This window comes from Schistocerca serialis, chromosome 9 (assembly GCF_023864345.2).
Source record: "Schistocerca serialis cubense isolate TAMUIC-IGC-003099 chromosome 9, iqSchSeri2.2, whole genome shotgun sequence".
NCBI lineage: Eukaryota > Metazoa > Arthropoda > Insecta > Orthoptera > Acrididae > Schistocerca > Schistocerca serialis.
The window spans coordinates 498,943,412-498,968,644 of record NC_064646.1 but is presented as its reverse complement, the minus strand read 5'-3'; the positions used below and the strand labels follow the sequence as shown (position 1 = coordinate 498,968,644).

Here is a 25,233-nt window from a genome sequence, read left to right as displayed (position 1 = left end):
TATTATAAAATTATTCTTAATTTCATTTCATTTACTAAGTGTTGGTGTGTAGCAGAGTGACATGTACACTAGTATGGTCAGTATTGAAGAGATTTTCTCGTATGCAGTACTTCTGAATTTCAGTCTAATATTTGTTCCTAGGTCGATGACCACGTTGCACCTTGGAAAATGTTTTCACATTTGAGAGAAGTTTAATCTTCCAGTATTTTTTATAATTTTGGAAAAAATTTGCAGCACATTAAAACTGTATACCATGATTTACAATTGAAATAACTAGACATCTTTTGGAGGGTCCACTAGAAGCAAAAACCATACGAGTGTGCAGAGGTACAGTGCTCTCCCTGAAGTTGGAGTATAGAAACAGTGAATGACAACAGGTTTAAATTTATCATATTCTTTATTTTAATAATTAAGGAAAGTCCTGGAGTGGGCCTTTTTTCGTTTTACTCCAAGAATGTCTGTCGGACTGCTAGCTTCACTTTAGCATGTCTATCAGCTGCTGGTGGTTTTTCTGCCTGGCGAGGTCCAGTGGGGTATTGCCCTCGTTATTCCTCGCCCAGCGGTCGGCCCCTGCCTCGAGCAGTGCAGAGGCCGCCTCTGCGTGGCCGTTCAGAGCCACCTCGTGTAGCGGTGTTCGCCCCCACTGATTCCTGGCGCTGTGGTAAGGCGTGGAGGCCAGTAGCAGCCGCACCACCGCCGCGTGCCCTTTCTCTGCAGCCAAGAGCAAGGGCGTGCTCTGCGTTTTGTTCCTGGCATCAACCTCCGCCCCTGCCTCCAGCAGAAACCGCGCCACAGCCTCGTGGCCACTGTATGCAGCCCTGTGCAGGGGCGTCTCCTGCCAGCCGCTGGTCCTGGTGTTCATGTCTGCTCCACCCTCCACAAGGCACCTCGCTGCCTTCTCGTGTCCCTTGTCTGCAGCCCAGTGCAGGGTGGTCCACCTGCTCTCGCCCTCATCCCTCGCTCCCACGTCCGCACCAGCTCCCAGCAGCGTCTGCAGCTCAGTAACTGCACCCCCTTTCGCTGCTTGAATCAGCCTGCTATTCTTCTCCTTTTCAGGAAGGCTCCTGTCGAAAAACGGCAATTTGTCACATATCTTTATCCAAGTAGATAATTATGATTAAGAATACTGCAGAATAACCTGAGATGAAAGCAGTTCCAAAAGTAGATCTGTCCAACAACCACAAATTAATACACAATTTTCTCTGTTTATGTCACGAAACAGCGGGACACTCTCCTTTTACTAAAGTACAGACGTACAGTGACACGATATTCCCAAAGTCTTCATCAGTTAAAAACTCCTACATTCCGTCTCATTTAGTCAGCTTATTTTGTCACATTGATACCTGACATTTAACCTTAGAATGCTGTTGCCAAGCAGCAATAGCCCGCCACCAAAAAACAAGCCCTATTAAGGTATAATAATTCTTCATGTGCAATAGCTCCCTTTGTAATACGGCCAAATATGGCACGTAAACTTCTCACACCTTCAGGCACGCAAATTAAGTTTTCCATCATGACAATCCATTCATTTAAAAATTTGTCGAAAGATCCTCGTCAAACAGAGCAAGCTAATATTTAACAGGAACTAATTTCATCGAAATATTTCGGATATAGAAATGGCTCTAGGTTAACTACTTTATTCATAAACACAAACATATTTGTTGGCATAGACACGTGTACAAACTTGCTGAGGAGACTGTGTTTGCATGTCAACAACCATATCCACATAAAGTCGCACAAAGTCTCATGTCTGCACACACACACACACACACACACACACACACACACACACCACACCACACATACATATACACAGAACCACACAAACATCCCTTCCCTCCCACCCCCGCCAACATACGTATATACAGAAACACACACATTTTCAACTTAAGTTCTTGTGGCTGCAATTTGTCTAAAGGCAACGGCAAATACTTCAGTTTTTAAAATTATATTTATGATTCATGTGCTTGTCTAGATTGCTGTATGCAGTGGGCGGAATATGGGGAAATGTTGATGGAGGATATGAAAGACCTTAAAGAGAGTGCGGATCTGAGTGTGCATTATGCCGTATTAGTGCATAACATGGAAAGAGCAGCAGAAGACTCAAACCAACGAAACACGCCCTTGTAGGCCTCTACCAGGTCACCCCCGGTCTGGTGGGATGAATAACGTGACACGGCGGCTAATGAGGGGAGGAAAACTCAAAGCCTACAAGCGGTAGAAGAGAATTTTCTGTACTTTAATCCAATCAAGGGCGCAGCGTCCATACAAAAATAAAAATAGGGGAAGCTGCCGATATTGGTGTAATAGCTCACCTCCGCAGTGCTCCATGACTATCGTTTGGCATAAAATATATAGAATAAGATATATTAAAACGGCAGTAGGAATGCTACAGGCAACAAAGCGGACGAGAATAGGAAAAAGCGAGCTCATGATGAGTGTCAGATGGAACACCTACTAAATGATATTTTTTCTCTGTTGGAAACGACGCGAGCAATAGCGCACAGCAAGACTATTCTCTATTGATTGCTTCAATGGATGTCGGAGAAGCGATGAATTCATTTATTGAATATTTTAAATAAAGTGTGGACCAACCAAATATCTTCAGGCCAGAAATGACGACTGCTCGGATCGTAAAATACATAAAATGGGGAAGGCGCCTCAGTGCATTCCGACGTACAGTTATCATCCATTCATAGGACTCGTTAACACACGACAGAAATATGATGGAACACGAACTAGAAAGATAGATTGAGAATGAAAAAGTACTGCCCTTGGACAAACAGTTTTTAGAAAGTGCATCGGCACGACTGAACGCTAGTCTGATTATTACTGATATACACTTGCGTTCAGTGACAATCAGTACTTTCCAGTAGTGTATACGGATATGACAACCCATTGTGATAGCGTCTGTATGCGCCTATTCAGAACTGAGTTGAAGAATCATCACATCCCACTGTCATTCACTCACAAGCTATACCGTTTGTTTTCTGATAGAACCCTGATTAACACTAGACACTATGAAACAGTAGGACCAAGGAGAGAAAGCAAGGGGTTATCATAAGGCTCACCATTTCCGTTCAGTCTTTTTACATCAGAGTGACATTCAGTGTTTCACCCAAGTGCGGCATGCAGATGGATGCAGTATGCAGATGGTTTATATATTTATACTCGTATCGATAGTTTTCCTGAGTATCGGAAGCAGCTGGATAACGCTGTGATAGTGTTCAGTATATGGCTGAATGAGGACTGCCTCGATATATTGCCTGATAAATCAGCTGAGTGCGTATATAACAGACATAGGCTTAAGGAAACAAGAGTTACAAGATTAGGACTCTTTATATTCCCGGTGCGAAGAGTGGTCAAGTACTTAGGCCTTCATATCCATCATAAGTTAACATCATAACATCACATTAATCATGTAATTACCAAATCTGAAAGTGCCAGGAATATCTCTCGCGCTGTGACAGGAGTTCGTTGGGAAGGACACCTAAATATCTTTATTACCATATACAGCGCGCTAATAATACCTTACATGGATTACTGATGCGTTTGTTACAGTTCAGAAACGCAGAATACACTAGAAAAACTGTGTTACTGTTAAGCTATCGGAGCATCCAAATCGGTTACAATTTACGCCTCGATGATGGAAGTGAATGAAATATTATTAGAACTATGCAGGTAATACATCATTGTCAAATACTTCATACTCAGATTCCGCCTGAAACGTTTTAACTTCTTAAACGAAAATTTGATAACTGAGATTAAAATACTAGGCTGGTAGGCATTGAATTAAGAAGAAATTTACTTAATGTAGGTTAATTCTTACAGAGAAGAAAACAGCAACCAGCCACTATTAACACTGCTATTTATTTAGGTAAATAGCGCCGTTACCGGTTGCAAACTGGAAAGTTCATCATCAGACGGCTGTTCACATGTACAAACTCAACAGTGTCAGAGACATTGTCTCTCAGAGACATGACATAAATTTGTAATCTCTGTGATAACTTCACATGTGGAAAATTCTTTTTGGTGTGTGGGTATGTGTGGTGCTTTGCACAATACGTTGCTGTACAAGTTACATAAGTGCTGGATATATTTAGGAATATGCGAAAAATCAATCCTCCAACTTCGCAACAAAATTGCGCGGAATTTTCGACGCAACTACCATAACCACTTAACCTTACATATTTATTTACGCTGTATTTCATCGTTTAGAGGCTAGTTATTTTCACGTAGGGCGCTTGTAACACTATTCTTCTACCGTAGGGCAACAACACACCAAAAATACTTCGCCGCAGTGGAATAATAAAAATCAAAAACGGACGATAATGTAAAGTGTATCTTGAAAAACATGTGAACAGCCGTCTGATGATGAACTTTCCAGTTCGCAACCGGTAACGGCGCTATTTACCTAAATAAATAGCAGTGTTAATAGTGGCTGGTTGCTGTTTTCTTCTCTGTAAGAATTAACCTACATTAATTGTACACAGCCACGGTCTCAACATGTCAGTTTTAGACAAAATAGAAATTTACTGCTTTGCTTCGTCCTTCTGTAAATAAGTTGCCACTTCGCAAAATATAATCTGCTTCAGCGCGCCCTACACTCATACCTTCTTTTCAGCCAATATACACTGAGTGAGACAGTTTTCGCTAGCAAAGTAGCAACTGGACTATCCTCAAGGCAGAGCTACCTACACAGATGGGCCTAAATAAAAAGAGGGACAGGAAGTGCATTTGTAGTTAGCAAGGCTAATAAGGAGGCAAACACAACCCCCCTGAAGGTGCATTCAATCTCTCTGCAGAACTCATTGCGATTTTAGACAGATTTAAATACGCTACAGAAGTGCAAGCAAAAAAAATTAAGTTTTACGAGACTCACGTTCAGCAATGATGCTGTTAAAATGCTACTACTCTAACCATCATATTACGACTCAAGGAGCACAGTGGAATAAACGAAAATGAAAATGTCCAAGCAAGATTTTTACACTGCTGCAGCGAAATACGATAAAGTGCCACCCGACCATTATCTTCACGCCATAAAAACTGCAAACAGTGCCAGACTGAGTGAAAAATCTCGAACGGTTATACGACATTAGAGGGTAACACTTATGCCCCAGTCGTAGGTAACCTCCCGTTACGCCCCAAGAACCAAAATCGCAGATACAGCGGAAACTGTGCACTGAGGTGACAACAGTCGTGGGGTGCCCCCTAATACCATGTCCTTTTGCCCTGCACAGTGCAGCGGCTCGGTGTGGCAAGGGCTCAACAAGTCGTTTGAAGGCCCCAGCAGAAATAGTGAACAATGCTGCCTCCACAGCCGTCTGCAACTGCAAAAGTGTTGCCGGTGCAGGAATTTGCATACGAACAGACCTCCTGATTATGTTCCATAAATTTTCGACGAGATTCATGTCGGGCGCTCTAACTCTCCCAGTTGTTCTTCAAACCTACCGCAAAAAATTGTGGCCCAGTGACATGGAGACCATCTCCAGCCATTCATGGTCTTCATGTTCCATGAGGGCATTTGTGTGGTTGACGATGCGCCAAGTAGCCGCACATAATCATTTAAAGTCAATGATCGGTTCGGTAGGATCGGAGCACCTAGTCCATTACATGTAAAATAGCTCTAACCATTGTGGAGCCACCGCCAGTTTGCACAGTGCCTTGTTGCCAACTTGGGTCCATGGCTTCGTTGGGCATGCACCACACTCGAACCCTACAATCAGCTGTTCCCAATTGAAATCAGGACTCATCCGACCAGCCCGCGGATTTCCAGTCGTCTAGGGTCCAACCGATATGGTCACCAGCCCGGAAGAGGCGCTGCAGGCGGTGTTCTGCTGTTGGCAGAGCCACTCTGCCCGTTAACGCCTAATTTCGCCGCACTGCCCTTATAGATACGTTCGTCGTACGTCCGGTATCTCTGAGCTTATTTCACGTTGTGTTGCTTGTCTGTTAACACTGACAACTCTACGCAAATGACGCTGCTGTCGGTCTTTAAGCGAAGTCCGTCGGCCACTCCATTGTCCGTGGTGAGAGGTAACGCCTGAAATGTGGCATTCTCCGCACACTCTTGACTCTACGGATCTTGGAATACTGAATTCCCTAACGAATTCCGGAAAGGAATGTCCCATGCGTCTAGCTCCAAAGACCCTTCCGCATTCAAAGTCTGTTAACTCGCGTCGTGCGTCCGTAATCAGGTCGACAACCTTTCCACATGAATCACTGTGTACAAATAACAGCTTCGCCAGTGCACTGCCCTTTTCTGCCTCGTGTACGCGATACTACCGCCATCTGCATATGTGCACATCGCTATCCCGTGATCTTTGTCACCTTAGTTTATAGTAACATTGGCACGACTTCGCTTCAGTCACGGGACATTCCGCCAAGATAGTCAAATCTTCTTCATGTGAATGTGGAAATGAAGATGATGATAATCAAATTTTTTCGCTTGCCACAGAAGGCATCAAGAACCTGCGAAATTATTACAGTATATGATGTCCTCTGGAGATGTTTTGTCTACAAACATTAAGATTCGTCTAGCAAGAGAATGCACTGGATAGCTCATCCACTGTTCTGTAACAGATGATCAAATTCTAAATATATAGAAAAAGTGAATTTCTTACCTTAAACTGTAGCAAATATGTTAATCTACTTAGATCATTGACTTAACTTCTTTTTAATAGGGTGTACCAAATTATTGTTGTTCCCTCTCGTCTTAGGCTGGCTGTATGGCCCATGAATAAATCTTAACAAAATGTATTCCCCATTTGTGTCCTGAACTCAAGTTGGAAGACGCCATTCGTTTTGCGAAACACTACTGAAAAAATTAAGAGAAGGGGCATTTGAAGCTGAATCCATGACGATTCTGTTGACGCCAACGTGCATTTCGCGTAAGGACCGCGAAGATAAGGTAAGCCTTACGGAATCGTTTCCCCTTCCTCCATTTGCGAGTAGAACGGAAAATGAATTGACAAGTGATGGTACATGGTCTCTCAACCCTCCCACGCTAAGCACCATACAGTGGCTTGCAGGTTCTGTGAGTGAATGTCGGTTTATATGTTTAAAGGTGATTTTGAAAGTATCTTTTCCTGCTTAATTCTGTGTTTTGTGTTTTACTGTTAGACCCAAACTTTAGACACATAGGAACCATTTCGTTTAACGACTGTGAACACTCTGTTTCAATCTACTGAATCTGTGACGCTGGTCGCTTAGTGTACTTCAGTGCTAGCGCCCTCTACCAGCTGTAGCTCTTGTTTGTATAAATATAGGACGACCTCAGGCTACCTCTGGTCTAGCTCATACACCTGTCTCTACAACTTCTGTGAGGTTGGACTCATATGAGAATATTTCTAATGGTATGTTGTGGCTGTTAGCCATGCTATTCTTTTTGTATATTCTTCAGCCAACTGAACCTATCATCGTTACATTATTTCTATTTTGTAACTCATCTGATGGTGGCAGAAGGACAAATTTAGTCATTGTGAATCGTACTGACTGCGAGGGCATAAAGGGTGTTTAATAAACTCCATGACATGACTTGATATTCGTTTGGAGACTTCGTCTTCAATGGATTATCTGAAATTCTGTCGTAGAACTTCATCTGCTCAAGCATTCTTTGAAGATTAAACCCCCAGTTAACTGAAAGCATGCTTTCCAGTTTGGGAAGGTACCTAAGTTCCAGTAGCATATTCCTTTCAGCTATGTTAAAAATTTCGTGTTTAGGGTAGTTCCATCAGTCTCAAAATTTTTTATAGTTAATTTTCGCGACTAACACTTCGATGTACATCGTCAAAATTTGATTTTTTGCAGATCTCCCTTTTTTTGATCGAAAAACTTATTTCATGGGCATATTACTTATGTATTGTCGAGATATTGGAAACCTTGAGACCTTCCAATGTTCCAAAATATGTTTCCACGTCAGTAGCGTGTAATGTAGCTTACAGCAGTCATCCCCGTCCACAAGCGTTTTCTTAATTGATAGTGTTATCATAAGCTGTCCATTAACACCGATTCTGTAGGTCCCATCCTCACGATGTTGTATTTTGCCACCTGTGCATTAAAACTTATTTTGTTCACAATGTTAAAATAAAATAGTGTTTTGACTCAATCATACACGATGTCACATCATGGATTGTGGGGAAACCGGAACGGAACACAATGAAAGGATTTGAGATGTTTTGCTACAGACTAATGTTGACAATTAGGTGGATTAATAAGGAATGAGGAGGTTCTGCGCAGAGCCTGGGAGGAAAGGAATAAATGAAAAGCACTGACAAGAAGAAGGGATACGACTTCTGTTAATACATCAGGGAATAATTTCCATGGTATCAGAGGGAATGGTAGAGGTTAAAAGCTATAAAGGAAGGCATCTAGCAAATAACTGAGCACGTAGGTTGCAAATGCTACTGCGATATGAAAAGGTGAAACCAGAGAGGAGTTCGTGGCGTATCAGACAGACTCAAAAAACACGATGTCAAAGTCCATGAAATTTATGGTTAGTTCTGATTTGTAGATTGAGGTGAGAGATAAAATATACGTGGTTAGTCTGCTAACAGACCCGACGTGATTGTAACTGTGGTTATACTGAGTTGTGGCGTAGATTCTCTTTTGAAGTGATTTTAATCCGTTATTTAATAAGAACCCCAATGCCGGAGATCGACATTCTGTATTGTTATCTGTCTACAATCTTACTGCGGTGATCCGCTTTTGTTCCTTGGGATTAACACTGCTAGTCCGCCAATAAAATCTATTAGTTCGGCTAAATTTCATCATATGTAAATGTAAACTAACCGTCACTTGTCGCCAACGGTTAATCAAAATATGGCAAAGGTACTACTACAACGCTCAGAGCTTCATTTTTTAAGACGACCATCTCTCACAGCTCTTGTTTGGTTTTAACGAATACTATGCTGCCGTTATCTTCCCTTGTAATTCGGCCTACAAAGGTGATCTCCAAATGCGCTAGTTGAATCTGGATTCACTTATAAGATATATTATATTAGAAGGGCTAAAAAGTCTTGAGTATTTGCATACTAAGTCTAGTGTTGTCTTCCGTCATTGCCCGTTATCTGTTCTGTTGGTACCTGCTTTGCCCCTTTATCCTCCAAGAGTGTGAATCTATTTTATTGGCGCCCACCTACATAGGGACAAATTATCATTATAATAAAATAAATCAGTGCTCACACTTAAAGTTTAAAGTGTTCCTTTCTCCCGGACGTTGTTAGAGAGTGAAACGGTACAGAAGTAGGTTGAAAGTAATTCGATGAATTCTCTGGCTGGTATTTAATTGTGAATTGCAAAAAATGGTTCAAATGGCTCTGAGCACTATGGGACTTAACATCTGTGGTCATCAGTCCCCCAGAACTTAGAACTACTTAAACCTAACTAACCTAAGGACATCACACACATCCATGCCCGAGGCAGGTTTCGAACCTGCGACCGTAGCAGTCGCGCGGCTCCGGACTGAGCGCCTAGAACTGCGAGACCACCGGGGCCGGCTGTGAATGGCAGACTAATGGAGTAGGTCTAGTGTGTAAAGTCAGTGTTTGATCTTCAGTGTTGTTTTTTCCAACACTTACGAAAACATGTCTCTGTTGTAAATTTTAGTTGTGTTATTTAGCACAGCTGTCATGCTGGAAGGGTAAACATAACTGTACCCAATATACCTGCCGTATTCCCAGAGGGGCTGTGTGTTCTTAACAAATCAACCACATCCACAACACGACGTTTCTGATTATTTCGAGCAGTCACCTTAACCATTACGCCTTCTGAGCGCACCTGCGTATGTGACCCCTTTCACTGAGCCTGCTGTTTCCATGGCTGATTCCGAAACACTACCACCACAGTTTCTAGCTTACGTCTCTCCCACCATACTCTAAAGACTTCGTTCTCCCAGTTGTGTTACTGCTATATATCCTGTGGTGAACCTCTGATTCTAATGTATCGAAAACAAATATGAAATTATCAGTTGGTGCATAAATTCATACCAGTTTTTTTTTTCATGGTGATACGCCGGTTACTATGGGTTTATCCATCGACTATCATTTTACTCACTGTGTGTACTTGAGTTTACATACTGTCATTGTGTGATTTGTAGATAGAACATGGAGCCGACCGGATGAGCCGGGCGATTCTAGGCGCTACAGTCTGGAACCGCGCGACCGCTATGGTCGCAGTTTCGAATCCTGCCTCGAGCATGGTTGTATTTGATGTCCTCAGGTTAGTTAGCTTTAAGTAGTTCTAAGCTATCAGGGACTGATGACCTCAGAAGTTAAGTCCCATTGTGCTCAGAGCCATTTGGGCCATTTTTTTGATAGTACGTGTAATTGTGGACGCTAGATATGGTGTGCAAGAGAAGAAATTGGGACGTTCTCCTGTTTGAGTCCAAAAGAGGGTTGACAGCAGGAGAGACAGCCAGAAACATTTGTGCCGTGTACGGGGATAATGCCATTGGACAGCACACGGCTATAAAATAGTTTTCTGGTTTTAAAGGAAGATCGTTTTTATATTTGTGACTCAGCGTTCACGTAGACCTCCGCATTAATCCACAATGATCCACGTTAATGTACTCTAGAACTGGCAAATGTGACGAACTGTGATCGTTACACAATCGTGCGACATGTGCATGCAAGTTGGAAGTTCAAGAATCGGGTGTATGGGTACTGCATGTTCTGAGGAAAAATCACAGAAGTCAGCGGCTTGACATATATGCATCTCTGCTTGCTCGCTATCAAAAAAATTGTTCAAATGGCTCTGAGCACTATGGGACTTAAATGCTGTGATCATCAGTCCCCTATAACTTAGAACTACTTAAACCTAACCTAAGGACATCACACACATCCATGCCCGAGGCAGGATTCGAACCTGCGACCGTAGCAGTCACGCCGGCCGCGGTGGCCGTGCGGTTCTGGCGCTGCAGTCCGGAACCGCGGGACTGCTACGGTCGCCGGTTCTAATCCTGCCTCGGGCATGGTTGTGTGATGCCCTTAGGTTAGTTAGGTTTAAGTAGTTCTAAGTTCTAGGGGACTTATGACCTAAGATGTTGAGTCCCATAGTGCTCAGAGCCATTTGAACCATTTTTGTAGCGGTCACACGGCTCCAGACGGTAGCGCCTAGAACCGCATGGCCACTCAGGGGCGGCTTGCTCGTTATCAATTGGTTCGTCTCACCTTCTGGGCTCTCTATCGAAAAGTCTTCAAGGAACTTCTTTTCCAGATGAACATGCACTCGGAAGTTGGCTCAACGAGATGTTCGCTTCAAAACAGTAGGGCAGAAGTTTCCGGTGCTCAGTATTCTCCGAAAAGTCACTTGAAGATAAATATACAAAATGTGAAGGCACACCCCAGACCACACCACATACTTATTATTCTGCATATTATTTTGTTTGTTTTTCGTGCTTTCAATTCCTTCGCAATTTCTGTTTGAGGTTCAACAAAGGCTTGCATTCAAAATTAGTAATTCACATAAAATCGAAGTTTATTGGTGTTTCACTGCGTCAGCGCCTTCTAAAAATGGTTCAAACGGCTCTGAGCACTACGGGACTTAACTTCTAAGGTCATCAGTCCCCTAGAACTTAGAACTACTTAAACAAGACTGTAGCGCCTAGAACTGCTAGGCCACCCCGGCCGGCCAGCACCTTCTGTCTCACCTATTTACTGAACGATTCATTCCAGATAGCCATTATCGAAAGAAGAAATTTCATCCAACACATCACTGTAATCCGTATCTAAGGAAAATGATTTTGTTTCATTATATCTTTCCCATATAACTGCAGTGCATGACATCTTGTGTCCTAAACTTAATATAACTCATACGTTGAACCCACAGAGGGATGTAAAGAATCACTTTAATTCATGGCTAGTCGCAACGAGAATTTGTAAATGGAATAAGTTATCTTGATAACTATAACCTCTGTGTTACCACACATGCACTACAGCGACATTCTATTTCCTTGCACCCAACACTTGTTTCACGCCCCCGCAGATCGCACTGTGTAGTGGCGGAACTCACCGAAGGCGAGACACGGCAGAGTCATCTGGCGGAGGAGCGGTGCGGGCAGCCGTGGGCGGCGCAGCAGTGGCAGAGGTGCGGCCGCGGTCTCCCTGCGGCCCACTGCCGTCTGCAGAGGCCGGCGCGCTGCAAAGACACCGGCAATGGAGGGTGAAGCTTTGACAATGCCAGCCATTCGTGCTGGCGAAACGTCAGAAAAATCATTAGATGAACGTCGGCCGAAGAACCCGAGACAGAAGCCAAAAGGCAGTTTGTCAACAAGCGGCCACGAAATCCTTAACAATTTTGTATTACGCCTCTACGGGGAGGAGATTTGCAGATTGTACCGACGCCTTGACTAACGACGGAAGAAGAAAGCGTGACTCATGTCCTCTCTCGCCTTTCTGTCACGATGCCGAGATGAATGTGCTACACCGAAGTTCTTGAGATGTAAGCGCCTATTCACTACCGCCCAAGCACATCGTATCTACGACAGAATGGAACGAGCTTTTTCTTCGTGAGCGAATACATACAACACGGAGAGACTTGGCAAGAACGGATCAGGCACTTCTGGACATTTTCTATCAACTAAGTAGCAGAATGCATCGAGACGACTGGGACAAGATCGACAGCATCACTCACAGGAGCATGCAGAACGAACTCGAGCGCTGCACCGAGCGGTAGAAGAAAAAGTTTGAAAGATGCCGGAAGCAGACCGACAAGGCGATTCCCGACATGTCACACACAGTAGTCAACCTCACTGAACGACAATTGACCGAAGAGGAAGTGTCTGTTCTTCAAAAAGAATTTCGTTACCATCCCGAGAACTATGCCTATGGAGGACATCATTGCCAACATCGAAGCAGCCATTCGGATCTTTCCTTGTGAAAGGGCAGAGGAAATACGCACTGAAACAGCCAGGATACTGCGCCGAGCAAAACCACCAGCTTGCAACCTGAAGAAAGAAGAGACACAAGCCTTTCTGCCATACATTCCCAGAGTGACGGACAGAATCGGCCGTACATTGCGCAAACATGGCGTAAAGACGATTTTCAAACCGACAAGGAAGATCAAAGAGTGTCTTAGATCGGCGAAGGAGAAAAGAGACCCACTTGCTATGTCGGGAATATACCGTATACCATGCACATGCGGAAAAAGTTTATGTCGGAATGACTGGACGATCAATTAATACCAGGATCAAAGAGCACAAGCGACATTGCAGGTTGGGGCGGGTGGAGAAATCGGCCGTGGCAGAGCACGCACTGAATGGGACCGACCATGTAATAAAATTCGCCGACACGGAGGTTCTAGCTGTAGAGAAGCACTATCACACGCGCTTGTTCAGAGAAGCTGTAGAAATCCAAAAACACGCGAACAGTTTCAACAAGAAAGAGGAAAGCCTTAAGGTAAACGGATCCTGGCTTCCCGTACTGCAGCGAACAACCGTCGCAGGTAGCAAGAAGAGAACCTCACCGGAAATGACCGCGGAGAAGCCCTCGGACGTTGGCGCGCCAGGTACATATAGGCTGCGGCCGCGAGCTCGCCTCCAGTTCGCCACCGGCAATGGAGGGTGAAGCTCTGACAATGCCAGCCACTCGAGCTGGCGAAACGTCAGAAAAATCATTAGATGAACGTCGGCCGAAGAACCCGAGACAGAAGCCAATAGGCAGTTAGCCATTAAGAATCTCAACGTGGACAAAAGTATATTGGTACTGCCTGCCGATAAGGGAAATGGGACCGTAGTAATGAAGACCGAAGATTATGAGCAAAAGATCTGAGACCTATTAGATCCGACGACGTACCAAAAACTAATCACAGATCCGACGCAGCGTATCACACAGAATACGAATCGATTAATTAAGGCGTCTTCTCTGCCGGCGGACATACAGAGAAACATGCGCAACACAGAAGCCCCACTACCTCGGCTGAATTACCCAAGATCTATAAGAACAGCGTTCCACTGAGACCGATCGTTAGCGCTCCTGGCTCACCAACGTATAAACTGGCAAAACATTTGGCCTCTCTGCTCCAGCGACACGTGGGGAAGACCGACACATACATTAAGGACTCAGGACATTTCATTGAGAAGCTGAAGAAACTGAAACTTGCACCAAACGACATCCTGGTCAGCTTTGATGTTGTTTCGTTATTTACGAAAGTGCCACTCAGTGACGCTCTGGAGCACATCGGTTCCATGTTCCCGCAAGACATCAAAAATCTCTTCCATGCATGTCTCACCACGAGCTATTTCACGTGGAATGGCGATTTCTACGAACAGCTGGAAGGCGTCGCCATGGGTAGTCCTCTCAGTCCAGTGGTGGCCAACTTCTTCATGGAACAATTCGAAGCACAGGCACTGGACTCGGCAACTTGCAAACCTAAGGTGTGGTACAGGTACGTAGATGATACTTTCGTGGTGTGGAGCTATGGTGAAGAACAGCTCGGTGACTTCCTAAGACACTTGAACAGCCTCCATGCCAACATAACATTTACCATGGAAGTAGAAATGGACAAGAAACTGCCATTTCTAGATGTGCTGGTCAGAAGGGACGGCGAAAACCTGGGACACAGCGTGTATCGAAAACCGACACACACGGACCGATACCTGCACAAAATGTCAAACCACCACCCGAGCCAGAAAAGAGGCATGATTAGTACGCTCGTAACGAGAGCAGGACGAATATGTGAGCCGCAACACCTCAAACGAGAAATGCAACACCTGGAAACTGTTCTGAGGAGCAATGGGTACTCCACAAATTACATTAGAAGTGTAACAGAGCCAAACACTCGGCGAAGTAAGGAACCAGAAAAAGAAATGTCGGGTACGGCCTTTCTGCCATACATTCCCAGAGTGACGAACAGAATCGGCCGTATGATGCGCAAACGTGGCGTAAAGACGATTTTCAAACCGAGAAGGATCAAAGAGCGTCTTAGATCGGCGATGGAGAAAAGAGACCCACTTGCAATGTCGGGAATATACCATAGACCATGCACATGCGGAAAAGTTTACGTCGGAATGACTGGACGATCATTTAACACCAGAATCAAAGAGCACAAGCGACATTGCAGGTTGGGGCGGGTGGAGAAATCGGCCGTGGCAGAGCACGCACTGAATGAGACCGACCATGTAATAAAATTCGCCGACACGGAAGTTCTGGCTGTAGAGAAGCACTATCACACGCGCTTGTTCAGAGAAGCTGTAGAAATACAAAACCACGCGAACAGTTTCAACAAGAAAGAGGAAAGACTTAAGGTAAACGGATCCTGGCTTCCCGTACTGCAGCGAACGACCGTCGCAGGTAGCAAGAGGAGAACCGCACCGGAAATGATCGCGGAGAAGCCCTCGGACGTTGGCGCGCCAGGTACATATAGTCTGCGGCCGCGAGCTCGGCTCCAGTTCACCACCGGCAATGGAGGGTGAAGCTTTGACAATGCCAGCCATTCGTGCTGGCGAAACGTCAGAAAAATCATTAGATGAACGTCGGCCGAAGAACCCGAGACAGAAGCCAATAGGCAGTTTGTCAACAAGTGGCCACGAAAGCCTTAACAATTTTGTAACCATATTTACTTGACTGTGAGTAGGAGATTTCCTAGGTTATGAAGGAGTCAATCTGAATGAAAATAACGAGCATGAGTTTACGTATGGGAATGGACAAATTCTATTTCCTTAAAGACTCATCAAGTCATGATTACACATTGAAACTGGTGAAAGCTGTGACTGGTGCCAGAGACAAGAAGACACAAGCTAATGTCTGTAAACTGAAAGTTAATCACTGAAGAGTGCAGGTACTGGTGTGTATTTATACACAGGATACATATAACTAAATGTATGTGAAAAGAGGCATCGTACGAAAAAAAATGTTCTAGGGGAAAAGTCAGTATAAGGAATGAAAACATTTGTCTGTGCTACAACTGGCCGCCTCCAAACCACCCCTGGTTTGTTGGGTCAACTACGTATTTTCAAACAGGAATCCCTCTTTTTAATGCATATTCGAATTCTACGCAAAAATACGTATGGGTTACCAAACTGTTGTCTCCCATTTGTGCAACGGAATCAAATGCGTCGGTTCTCAATTCCAAAAGGACACACACTTGATATTTGTCTAAGTTTTTGTTTTGTAAAGGTTGATACTGATTTTCACATACTACAAGAGCGTTGCAAATGAGATTGTACGGTACAAATAATAAGGCTAGACATTGACTGTATTGTAACATAGAGTTAAATTTCCTATATGGTTTACTGTGGTGAGTCCCCTAGCCATCGGAATGCTTGATTTCTGTGGCAACCCTCGAACCCCACTATCAAAGTGAGTTATTTCGGTTTGTGTTTTGGTCCAGCTGCCGTAACTCTCGCACTGACCACTACATGGCTACCTGCAAAATACTAACCACAGCTACTGTAATAAGGTAAACTGTTCATGAAGTGATAGTGGCAGGTGCACTTGCCACGGTTACTCACCAAAATCGAGCATCACAGTGGTGAGAGGCTAGCAGAATCACTGAAATGAAGCATCCTGATGTGAACAGAACACTACTACATCCGTGTCGTTGTCCCTGCGTCACGCTACACGTAATGTCTAGCCAGACATAGAAACGGCTAACCACATTGTGCTATACAGTCAAATTCGCAGCTCTAAAATAAATTTCGAACATAAATATCGACCTTTAACATACTAAGGTTTACATTTACATCGTAAATGAAATGTAGAATCAAATATGTCGGTTATTAATTGCACAGACTGGAACACTTCACATTCGGCTTTTACAGTGTCATTTATCATGTGTTCAAAACAACGGTTTGGTTAACTATACGTATTTTTTGGCGTAGATTCCAAGGGGGATTTCTGTTTCAAAAGGCAGCTTTAGCACACCCTCGCAGGTTGGATATACATATGTAACGTTGTACCATACTATGTACAAACACCAGTGTATTGGATGTTTTTTCTCTGCTTCGACTCGAACATTCTTTTCACAAACACGTCGCAAACCTTATGACCTGATGTCTTCTGCACACTTGCACAGTCGTAACTGCACCACTCAGTGGACTATGCCTATCGGTATAGACTTTCTGTTTTGTGGCCACATCTCCACACCTAGACACCCGATCTGCTGCAACCCAGGGGAAAATAAGCATTAATGACTTGCTCTTGCCACATATATTTTGTGGTACAAACCAACCTAAAAATATACTACTCCTAATACCTTTAATTATCAGTCTATGAATGAAGCGAAGGTAATGCCTGTCATTTATCATTTTCTGACCTAGATAACAGGGAAATTAATTTATCATTGACACACAATGAAGCCCACTGGAGAGATGAAAGAGTTGCGACTACGAATTTGTGTGGGGAAACTGAGGTTATCGTAAGCAAGTGGACAAATAACATGCAGTAGTGCATGACGCCCGACGAATTACAACTTGGACGCTATTAAAGTTATAACAGCGTTTCCAAACTTTACTTCTAAATAACAGAGATAGTATTAGATTTAAAGGTAATGAGTGTTAGGATAACTGGAAAAAGCCGTGGTCGTAAGGATTCCGTTTTTAAAATTTGTTTTCGCTAGCCCATATTGAACTGGTGAGTTTGAGACTGATATATTTCTCATTCAGTTGTGGTTTGTAAACCAGTCAGGCTGCTTAGGCTACATTATATGAAAGACAATAATTGTAGTCTATTAAGCAGCTTATTAACTATGGGCATAAATATTTAAACATATCTGAAAATAAAGTAAATTTTTTAGAACTACCAGGACATAGGCTTGTTGGGAGTATTTGTACTGTTAGACGGTGTGTAATAATATTTGGATCTCAACATCTCATCAATGTTGAATTTGTTTCGGGATGGATCAGCAAAAACAACAGTTGCCATAGAGAAGGTCCCAGTAGAAGGAAATAGAACAGAATTCTCGATATAGCCTCTATTAACACAATAGAAAAGTTCTAACAACACAGGGACAATCAAGCAGAGATTTGATGGCTACTCCTCAAAGAAGAAAGCAGACCACTTTGATCAATACAACTCCCTCCCAGTCTGTGTGATGGATGGGAGTGTACGTAGCTACTGCATGCACCCTGAGATCAATTAAGCAGAAACAGGTAGAAATGTGAGTACCAGCCCTGATGCTGCTGTTTTGTTCTTAGGACTGGCTTGTTGTATCATGAGGTTGGCCTGGAATATATAGGGAGTAAGCACCTATGCCTTCCAACTCTTCTGCTTATGTAAAGTTCTGTACTGGAGTCGTCTTTTCGTGCTTTGACTGGCGAGTACACACTTATTAGGGCCTAGCATACTTCTTAAAGGCTATACTTAACTCATACTGCATCGATTGGGGAAATTAAGGGAACTTTGCAACACTACTACAGTTTCCGAACATACATCTAGCAAGAAACCAAAAGAGAGATACACAACAGAGTACATAGTGCTGGTATTGGGTGGCAGACTTGCTCCTCATCTTCATGTTCTCTATACGTAGCATGACGCCATTTATATGTACCCCCTTGTTGGCAGCAGCAGAGGCAGCCAATAGCAATAAAGATTCTTTTGCATCAACAGGTTAACAGTGACCCTGTACAGCACACAGAAAAAGACCTGCACACTTTCATGACCTAGCTGTAAATTGTAAAGATCACTATCTGCTCTGTCCACAATCAATGTACATTTTGATCAGAGCCTTGATGCCGGAATCTAAATGACTGGTTATTCCACACATAGAATTTAATAGAACAGATGACAGCACCTAAGGTGAAAACAATTTTTAAAGCCACAAAAGATTTCTCTCTTCTTTTATTGGGCCGGCCGTGGTGGTCTCGCGGTTCTCGGCGCGCAGTCCGGAGCCGTGCGACTGCTACGGTCGCCGGTTCGAATCCTGCCTCGGGCATGGATGTGTGTGATGTCCTTAGGTTAGTTAGGTTTAAGTAGTTCTAAGTTCTAGGAGACTGATAACCACAGCAGTTGAGTCCCATAGTGCTGAGAGCCATTTGAACCATTTTCTTCCTTTATTTTCATTTGCAAGCTTACCTGTTAATAAACGCAGTTCAGTTATAATATTAAATGAAGCTGTTACATTAAGTTCAGGAAAACATCAAGAGATACAGAAAATGGACGTCAGCGATCATGAACACTAATAGAGAAAAAATTGCAGCACCAAGAAGGGGTTGTTCGACATAAACGAAAGTTAGTAGGCTTGTTACTACATCTGAGTTATTATGTCAGTCCAGATTTCGTGCCAGTCGCATAAGAGTGGTGCCAGTAACGGTGCTGTGAAGATGAAGTACTCTAGGAATCTTGTGCGTTAGCTACCTTTGAGGCTGGGCGGGGTCAGTTGACTGGGACAAAGATGCCATTATCGTACTGCATCTGTAGCAATAATTTGAGCAGCAGTTGGCACTACAGTGGCGAAACCAAATATTAGAAATCGATTACATCAAAGTCAGCTGCGAGCCAGACGCCCTATATCGTGCATTCCAATGACCGCAAACCACCATAATTTGCAACTTCAGTGGGGTCAAGCGAGAGAACATTAGAGAGCAGGATGGATGTCTGTCGTGTTTTCTGATGGATCTGGTTCTGCCTCGGTGCCAGTGATGCCTGGAAATTTTTTAGAAGGTGGCCAGTTGAGGACTTGAAGCCAATCTCTCTTCATGCTAGGCACATTGGACCTACAGCTGTAATTATGGTCTTTGGTGCAATTTCATGTGAGAACAGGAGCACTGTCGTCGTTATCCCATGCATCCTGACTTAAAATGTGTCAGTCTGGCGATTCGATCTGTTGTGCTGCCATTCATGAAAAGCATTCCAGGAGGTATTTTCAATAGGATAACTCTCGCCCACATAACAGTTGTTGAAATACAAGATGCTCTACATAGTGTCGACATGTTGCCTTGATCTGCTCGATCGCCCTGTCTGTCTCCAATCGGATGAAAACTCCAGCAGCATCCCCACACATCATTAACTCATTAGCTGTCCCTGTACTGATCGACCAAGTGCAACAAGCGTGGAAATCAATCACACAAATTGACATCTGTTACCTATAATCACAATGCATTAACATTTGCAGCCGGCCGCAGTGGTCTCGCGGTTCTAGGCGCGCAGTCCGGAGCCGTGCGACTGCTACGGTCGCAGGTTCGAATCCTGCCTCGGGCATGGATGTGTGTGATGTCCTTAGGTTAGTTAGGTTTAAGTAGTTCTAAGTTCTAGGGGACTGATAACCACAGCAGTTGAGTCCCATAGTGCTCAGAGCCATTTGAACCATTTTTTTAACATTTGCATCCTTTCATTCAACATTCTGGCTATTACACAGTTTATTAATGTCCCAGCATGTCACATTTTCAATGGCAAAAAAAAAAAAAAAGAAAATTGTTCAAATGGCTCTGAGCACTATGCGACTTAACTTCTGAGGTCATCAGTCGCCTAGAACTTAGAACTAATTAAACCTAACTAACCTAAGGACTTCACACACATCCATGCCCGAGGCAGGATTCGAACCTGCGACCGTAGCAGTGCCCGGCTCCAGAGTGTAGCGCCTAGAACCGCAAGGCCACTCCGGCCGGCTTCAATGGCAAATCTGGCGCTTACATTAACCTGTGATGTTAATCAGTTACATATGTTATCTAGACAAATGTGTTGCCAAAATTTCATTGCTCTAGATTAGTTATGAAAAACATCACACCACCAAAAACTGACAGATGTGTCTCTGCTCTAAAATACTCGAACATTAAGTATAATTATTGGCATGGAAACACAAAAAAGAAACACAGACAAGTGGCTCTTCACATGCTTACCTGCTTTCTGCTGGAGGACTCGCGAGCAGCTGACTCAGTGTGACCACTTCTTCTGGCTGAGTGCGCACTGCGTCAGCCCAGCCTCGTGTGGTCATAACCTGGGCGACATTGGCCTTAATGAAATTAACGGCGGCCTGCCTGAGGCTGGTGCAGGAGTGCCTGATCGCCAGAACAGCTGCGGCCGCCGCAGTCTCGACGGACAGCTGAGCGGCCTCGTGCTGCTCGCAGCGAGCCTTCAGGGCCGACACGCCGTATTTATCAGCTGCTGCCAGCAGGTCGGGGGCCAGGCTGGGCAGCTGAGGGGCCTGGAGGGTGTAGAGGTAGGCGACTAGCTGGCGCAGCACCGGGCCCTCCATGTCCGCGATTGCGACCTCACCATTGAAGGCTTCCAGTGTGTCGTGGCGAAACATGGCGCCAAACACGGGGCTTCTATCGGCCAACACGGCCCTGTGCGCCACGAGACGTGTGCCGCCCGCCACCAGTGTGACGACTGCGCCGTCCCCTGCGTCCAGAAGGGCGCCCAGGTCCACGGCTGTGGTCTCCATAACCTCCTGGGTGGGCTCCATTGAGGATGACTCTGGAACATGGCGACACTCAGCAGCCCTTTCTCCTGGCACGGTACTCTCTATACCTGTACAAGCCACAGGCAGACCAATCTCGAGCGAAAGTTAGTAAATGTTTTGACAACTGGACACTGGGCCTTCTTGTCACGAATAGGGCTATCAACTTTCTGATTTTAGAAAATCACGCACGTGCAGGACCCAATATGAATACCAGCGTTGAAAACTAAAAATTTAGAGACCACATTGTAGAGTGGAAGATCTATGATGGGCCGGCCGAAGTGGCCATGCGGTTCTAGGTGCTACAGTCTGGAACCGAGCGACCGCTACTGTAGCAGGTTCGAATCCTGCCTCAAGCATGGATGTGTGTGATGTCCTTATGTTAGTTAGGTTTAATTAGTTCTAAATTCTAGGCGACTGATGACCTCAGAAGTTAAGTCGCATAGTACTCAGACCCATTTGAACCATTTGAGCCTATGATGGGCTTACAACTGACTATACCATCAATTGTGAAAAACATCACTAAAAGCTGCCCACAAGTTTCTGATCGTTGTCATTAACGAGCCAGCTTCAGAGCATAACGAATACTAGAGGGTGCATCACCTATGCAGACGATCTACTAAATATGGCAGTACAGGAGCTAAATTAGAGGAAATTAGTAGGGAAGTTCTTGCAAGACTAAGTAATTTGTCCATAAGAAACAAACTTACAGTAACAGCGCACAAAACAGCCCATGTATTAGTGAATATTGTAAAGACTGTAAAAGCCACCAATCAGAATAAATGACCAACCAGTGAACAGAGAAGAATCACAAACGCACCTTGGTATAAATATCGACGAGAACACCCCTGGGTTGTGTCTTAGAGAAGCATTAATATACTCGACAAAATAGCAATAAATGGGCAAAGGAACTTTCAACTGCCTGTAAATGCAACAGGATCATGTCAAAGTGCATCATTAATCGCTATTGTGGGTTATAGAATGAGCGACTCATATAGCCAGAGTTTTGACAGTATGAAGAAGTACTTAGTGTTAGGCGCCTGTAGGCAGGCAATATCTTGACGCATTGCATTGCCAGTCCTTGAAGCAAACAGTATGTAAATGAAGCTAAAATTACGGATAATTTAGCCTAGTTCCGAATGTATCATAATATAATGACCTCCATCGTGTTCAGACAGTTATGCCACTTTCTCAGAATTTCAATTTGGCTTCCATAAAGCAGAGGAATCAGGGAAGGAATATTAGGTTTAAAATTAGTTCTTAAATTATCTTCCATAAATTTGATTGCAACATTCATAGCTTTTGTAGGTACACAGAAAGTGTTTTAGGCTCTGAAGAAACTAGAAATAAAAGAGAAACTTTGTTTCACCATTTCTCATTATTAGAGACCGATAACTTGTATGGGAGCTTCATAAAAAGGAGAAGGATGTTATACTAGACGACAAAAGAATTGATGTGCTTGTCACACACGTTTTACCTGATAATGAAGAAATCTCGAATAAATGGTTAAAGTTATGTGGAAGGGATATAACATGTAAATAAATCGGTCTGAACCAAATGTGACTATTTGTGACAAAGAACGACTAATCAGTGTTCGAGTACATGTATGTGACAATCTACTGCAACATGTTTACTTGTTTACTTACCTGAGAAGGCAGATCACCAGAGCTGTAACAAGCAAATATGAAATAGGAAGCAGAACTACCAACGAAAAACTTTCCATCAATATAATCAAGAAAATATTAACCTCCAAAAGTGACTGCCAACAAATGAGAAAAAATGGTTCAGAAAGGGCATGTCTGGAGTGTGGCACTGTGTGGCTGTGAGACGTGGACCCAGGAGACTGACGAAAGGAGGCGACTGTCCCCTTCTCACACCCTATTAGGGATTTCGCCACTTGTTATGTTATCAATCGTTTTATATGTTCGGGATGCGCTTCTAACAGCATACCTCGAAAGGTTAGTTTGTAGAATACTGTCATTAAACAGAGTTAATGTTATTGGTTATCTATTGAAACTTGAAGACCCCTAAAAGCAATAATAGATATGTGGATGGAAAAAGTACTACAGATACACCACGGCTTAAGATTACGGACCAAGATCTGAAGGATGTAAGTCGAAATAAAGCACAAGACAAAATCACGTTGAGACTGCATGTCCGCTGCCGTCATATCCTACGACTCAGCACTGAAGAAATTGAAATCTTCCTACACACTCTAGAACAAGAGTTTAGTAACATATACTGCTACATTATACCTCTCTCAATTACCGGTATCATTTTTATTTAATCATATCCTAGCACCCAAAACTTCTCAGTCATGTCATTTTAACATTCATGATTTGCATGTGTTGCAACTTCAGTTTCATTTATCATGTACCACCCTGCCTTCTGGTTTAATGCTCTCACTCCTACTACAGCATTATCAGCAATTAAAATTTCTCCACCTTTTTTATATTTGAGTCGTCAGCCTTTTGACTGGTTTAACGCGGCTCGCCACGAATTCTCGTTCTGTGCCAAACTTGGGATCTTACAGCAGCATTTGCAACCTACACCCTCAATTATTTGCTGGATGTATTCCAATCTCTCTCTACACTTTTTACTCTATGCAGTTCCCCATAGTACCATGGAAGTTATTCCCTCATCTCTTAACAGATGTCCTATCATCCTGTCACTTCTTCTTGTCAATGTTTTCCATACATTCCTTTCCTCATTAATTCTGAGGGGAACCTCCTCATTCCTTAACTTACTAGTCCACCCAATTTTTACACATTCTTCTGCAGCACCACATCTCAAATGTTTCGCTTCTCGTCTGTTCAGTTTTCCCACAGTCCCTGTTTCACTACGATGCAGTGCTAATCTCCAAACATACGTTCTCGGAAATTTGTTCCTCAAATTAATGCATATGTTTGATACTACTACATGTCTCTTGGCCATGAATGCCTTTTTCGAGTTCTAGTCTGCTTTTTATGTCCTTCTTACTCCATCTGTTATGGGTTATTTTGCTGCGGAGTTAGCAGCTTTTCTTGAATTCGTCTACTTTGTGATCCGCAATTCTGAACTTACGTTTCTCGCTTTTCTCGTTTCTGCTATTATTCATATTTTCATTTTTCTTCGATGTATTCTCAATCCTTATTCTGTGCCCATTACACTGTTTATTTCATTCAACAGATCTCGTAATTCAGAATGATATTTTCACTCTGTAGCGGAGTGTGCGCTGATATGAAACTTCCTGGCAGATTAAAACTGTGTGCCGGACCGAGACTCGAACTCGGGACCTTTGCCTTTCCCGGGCAACTGCTCTACCAACTGAGCTACCCAAGCACGTCTCACGCCCTGTCCTCACAGCTTTACTTCTGCCAGTACCTCGTGTCCTACTTTCCAAACTTTACAGAAGCTCTCCTGCGAAACTTGCAGAACTAGCACTCCTGAAAGAAAGGATATTGCGGAGACATGGCTTAGCCACAGCCTGGGGGATGTTTCCAGAATGAGATTTCCACTCTGCAGCGGAGTGTGCGCTGATATTAAACTTCCTGTCAGACTAAAACTGTGTGCCGGACCGAGACTCTAACTCGGGACCTTTGCCTTTCGCTGGCAAGTGCTCTACCAACTGAGCTACCCAAGCACGACTCACGCCCCGTCCTCACAGCTTTACTTCTGCCGTACCTCGTCTCCTACTTTCCAAACTTTGTAGTAGTTTGTAGCGTGAGTCGTGCTTGGGTAGCTCAGTTGGTAGAGCACTTGCCCGCGAAGGGCAAAGGTCCCGAGTTAGAGTCTCGGTCCGGCACACAGTTTTAATCTGCCAGGAAGTTTCAGATCTCGTAATTCTTCTCCACATTTGCGACATTAACCTTTCACAGCCGTAACGACGTTTACGTGCCCTGTATCGCATCTGAAGCCAGACTC

The 25,233-nt window shown here is 43.8% G+C and overlaps 1 protein-coding gene and 1 non-coding gene across 2 annotated transcripts; both read right to left on the bottom strand.

Annotated features, from left to right (window-relative positions):
* Nucleotides 1-475: 475 nt before the first annotated feature.
* LOC126419738 (poly [ADP-ribose] polymerase tankyrase-1-like) lies at nucleotides 476-21,336 on the bottom strand. The gene is made up of 3 exons (XM_050086916.1): nucleotides 20,771-21,336; nucleotides 12,010-12,135; nucleotides 476-1,064 (listed from the first exon to the last, which is right to left on the bottom strand). Exons 1-3 carry the CDS (start codon nucleotides 21,334-21,336, stop codon nucleotides 476-478), a joined length of 1,281 nt encoding a protein of 426 aa, XP_049942873.1.
* A 3,241-nt stretch (nucleotides 21,337-24,577) lies between these two features.
* On the bottom strand, nucleotides 24,578-24,652 carry Trnas-gga (transfer RNA serine (anticodon GGA)). The gene has a single exon. It is a non-coding gene; the product is annotated as a tRNA-Ser (tRNA).
* Between the last annotated feature and the right edge of the window lie 581 nt (nucleotides 24,653-25,233).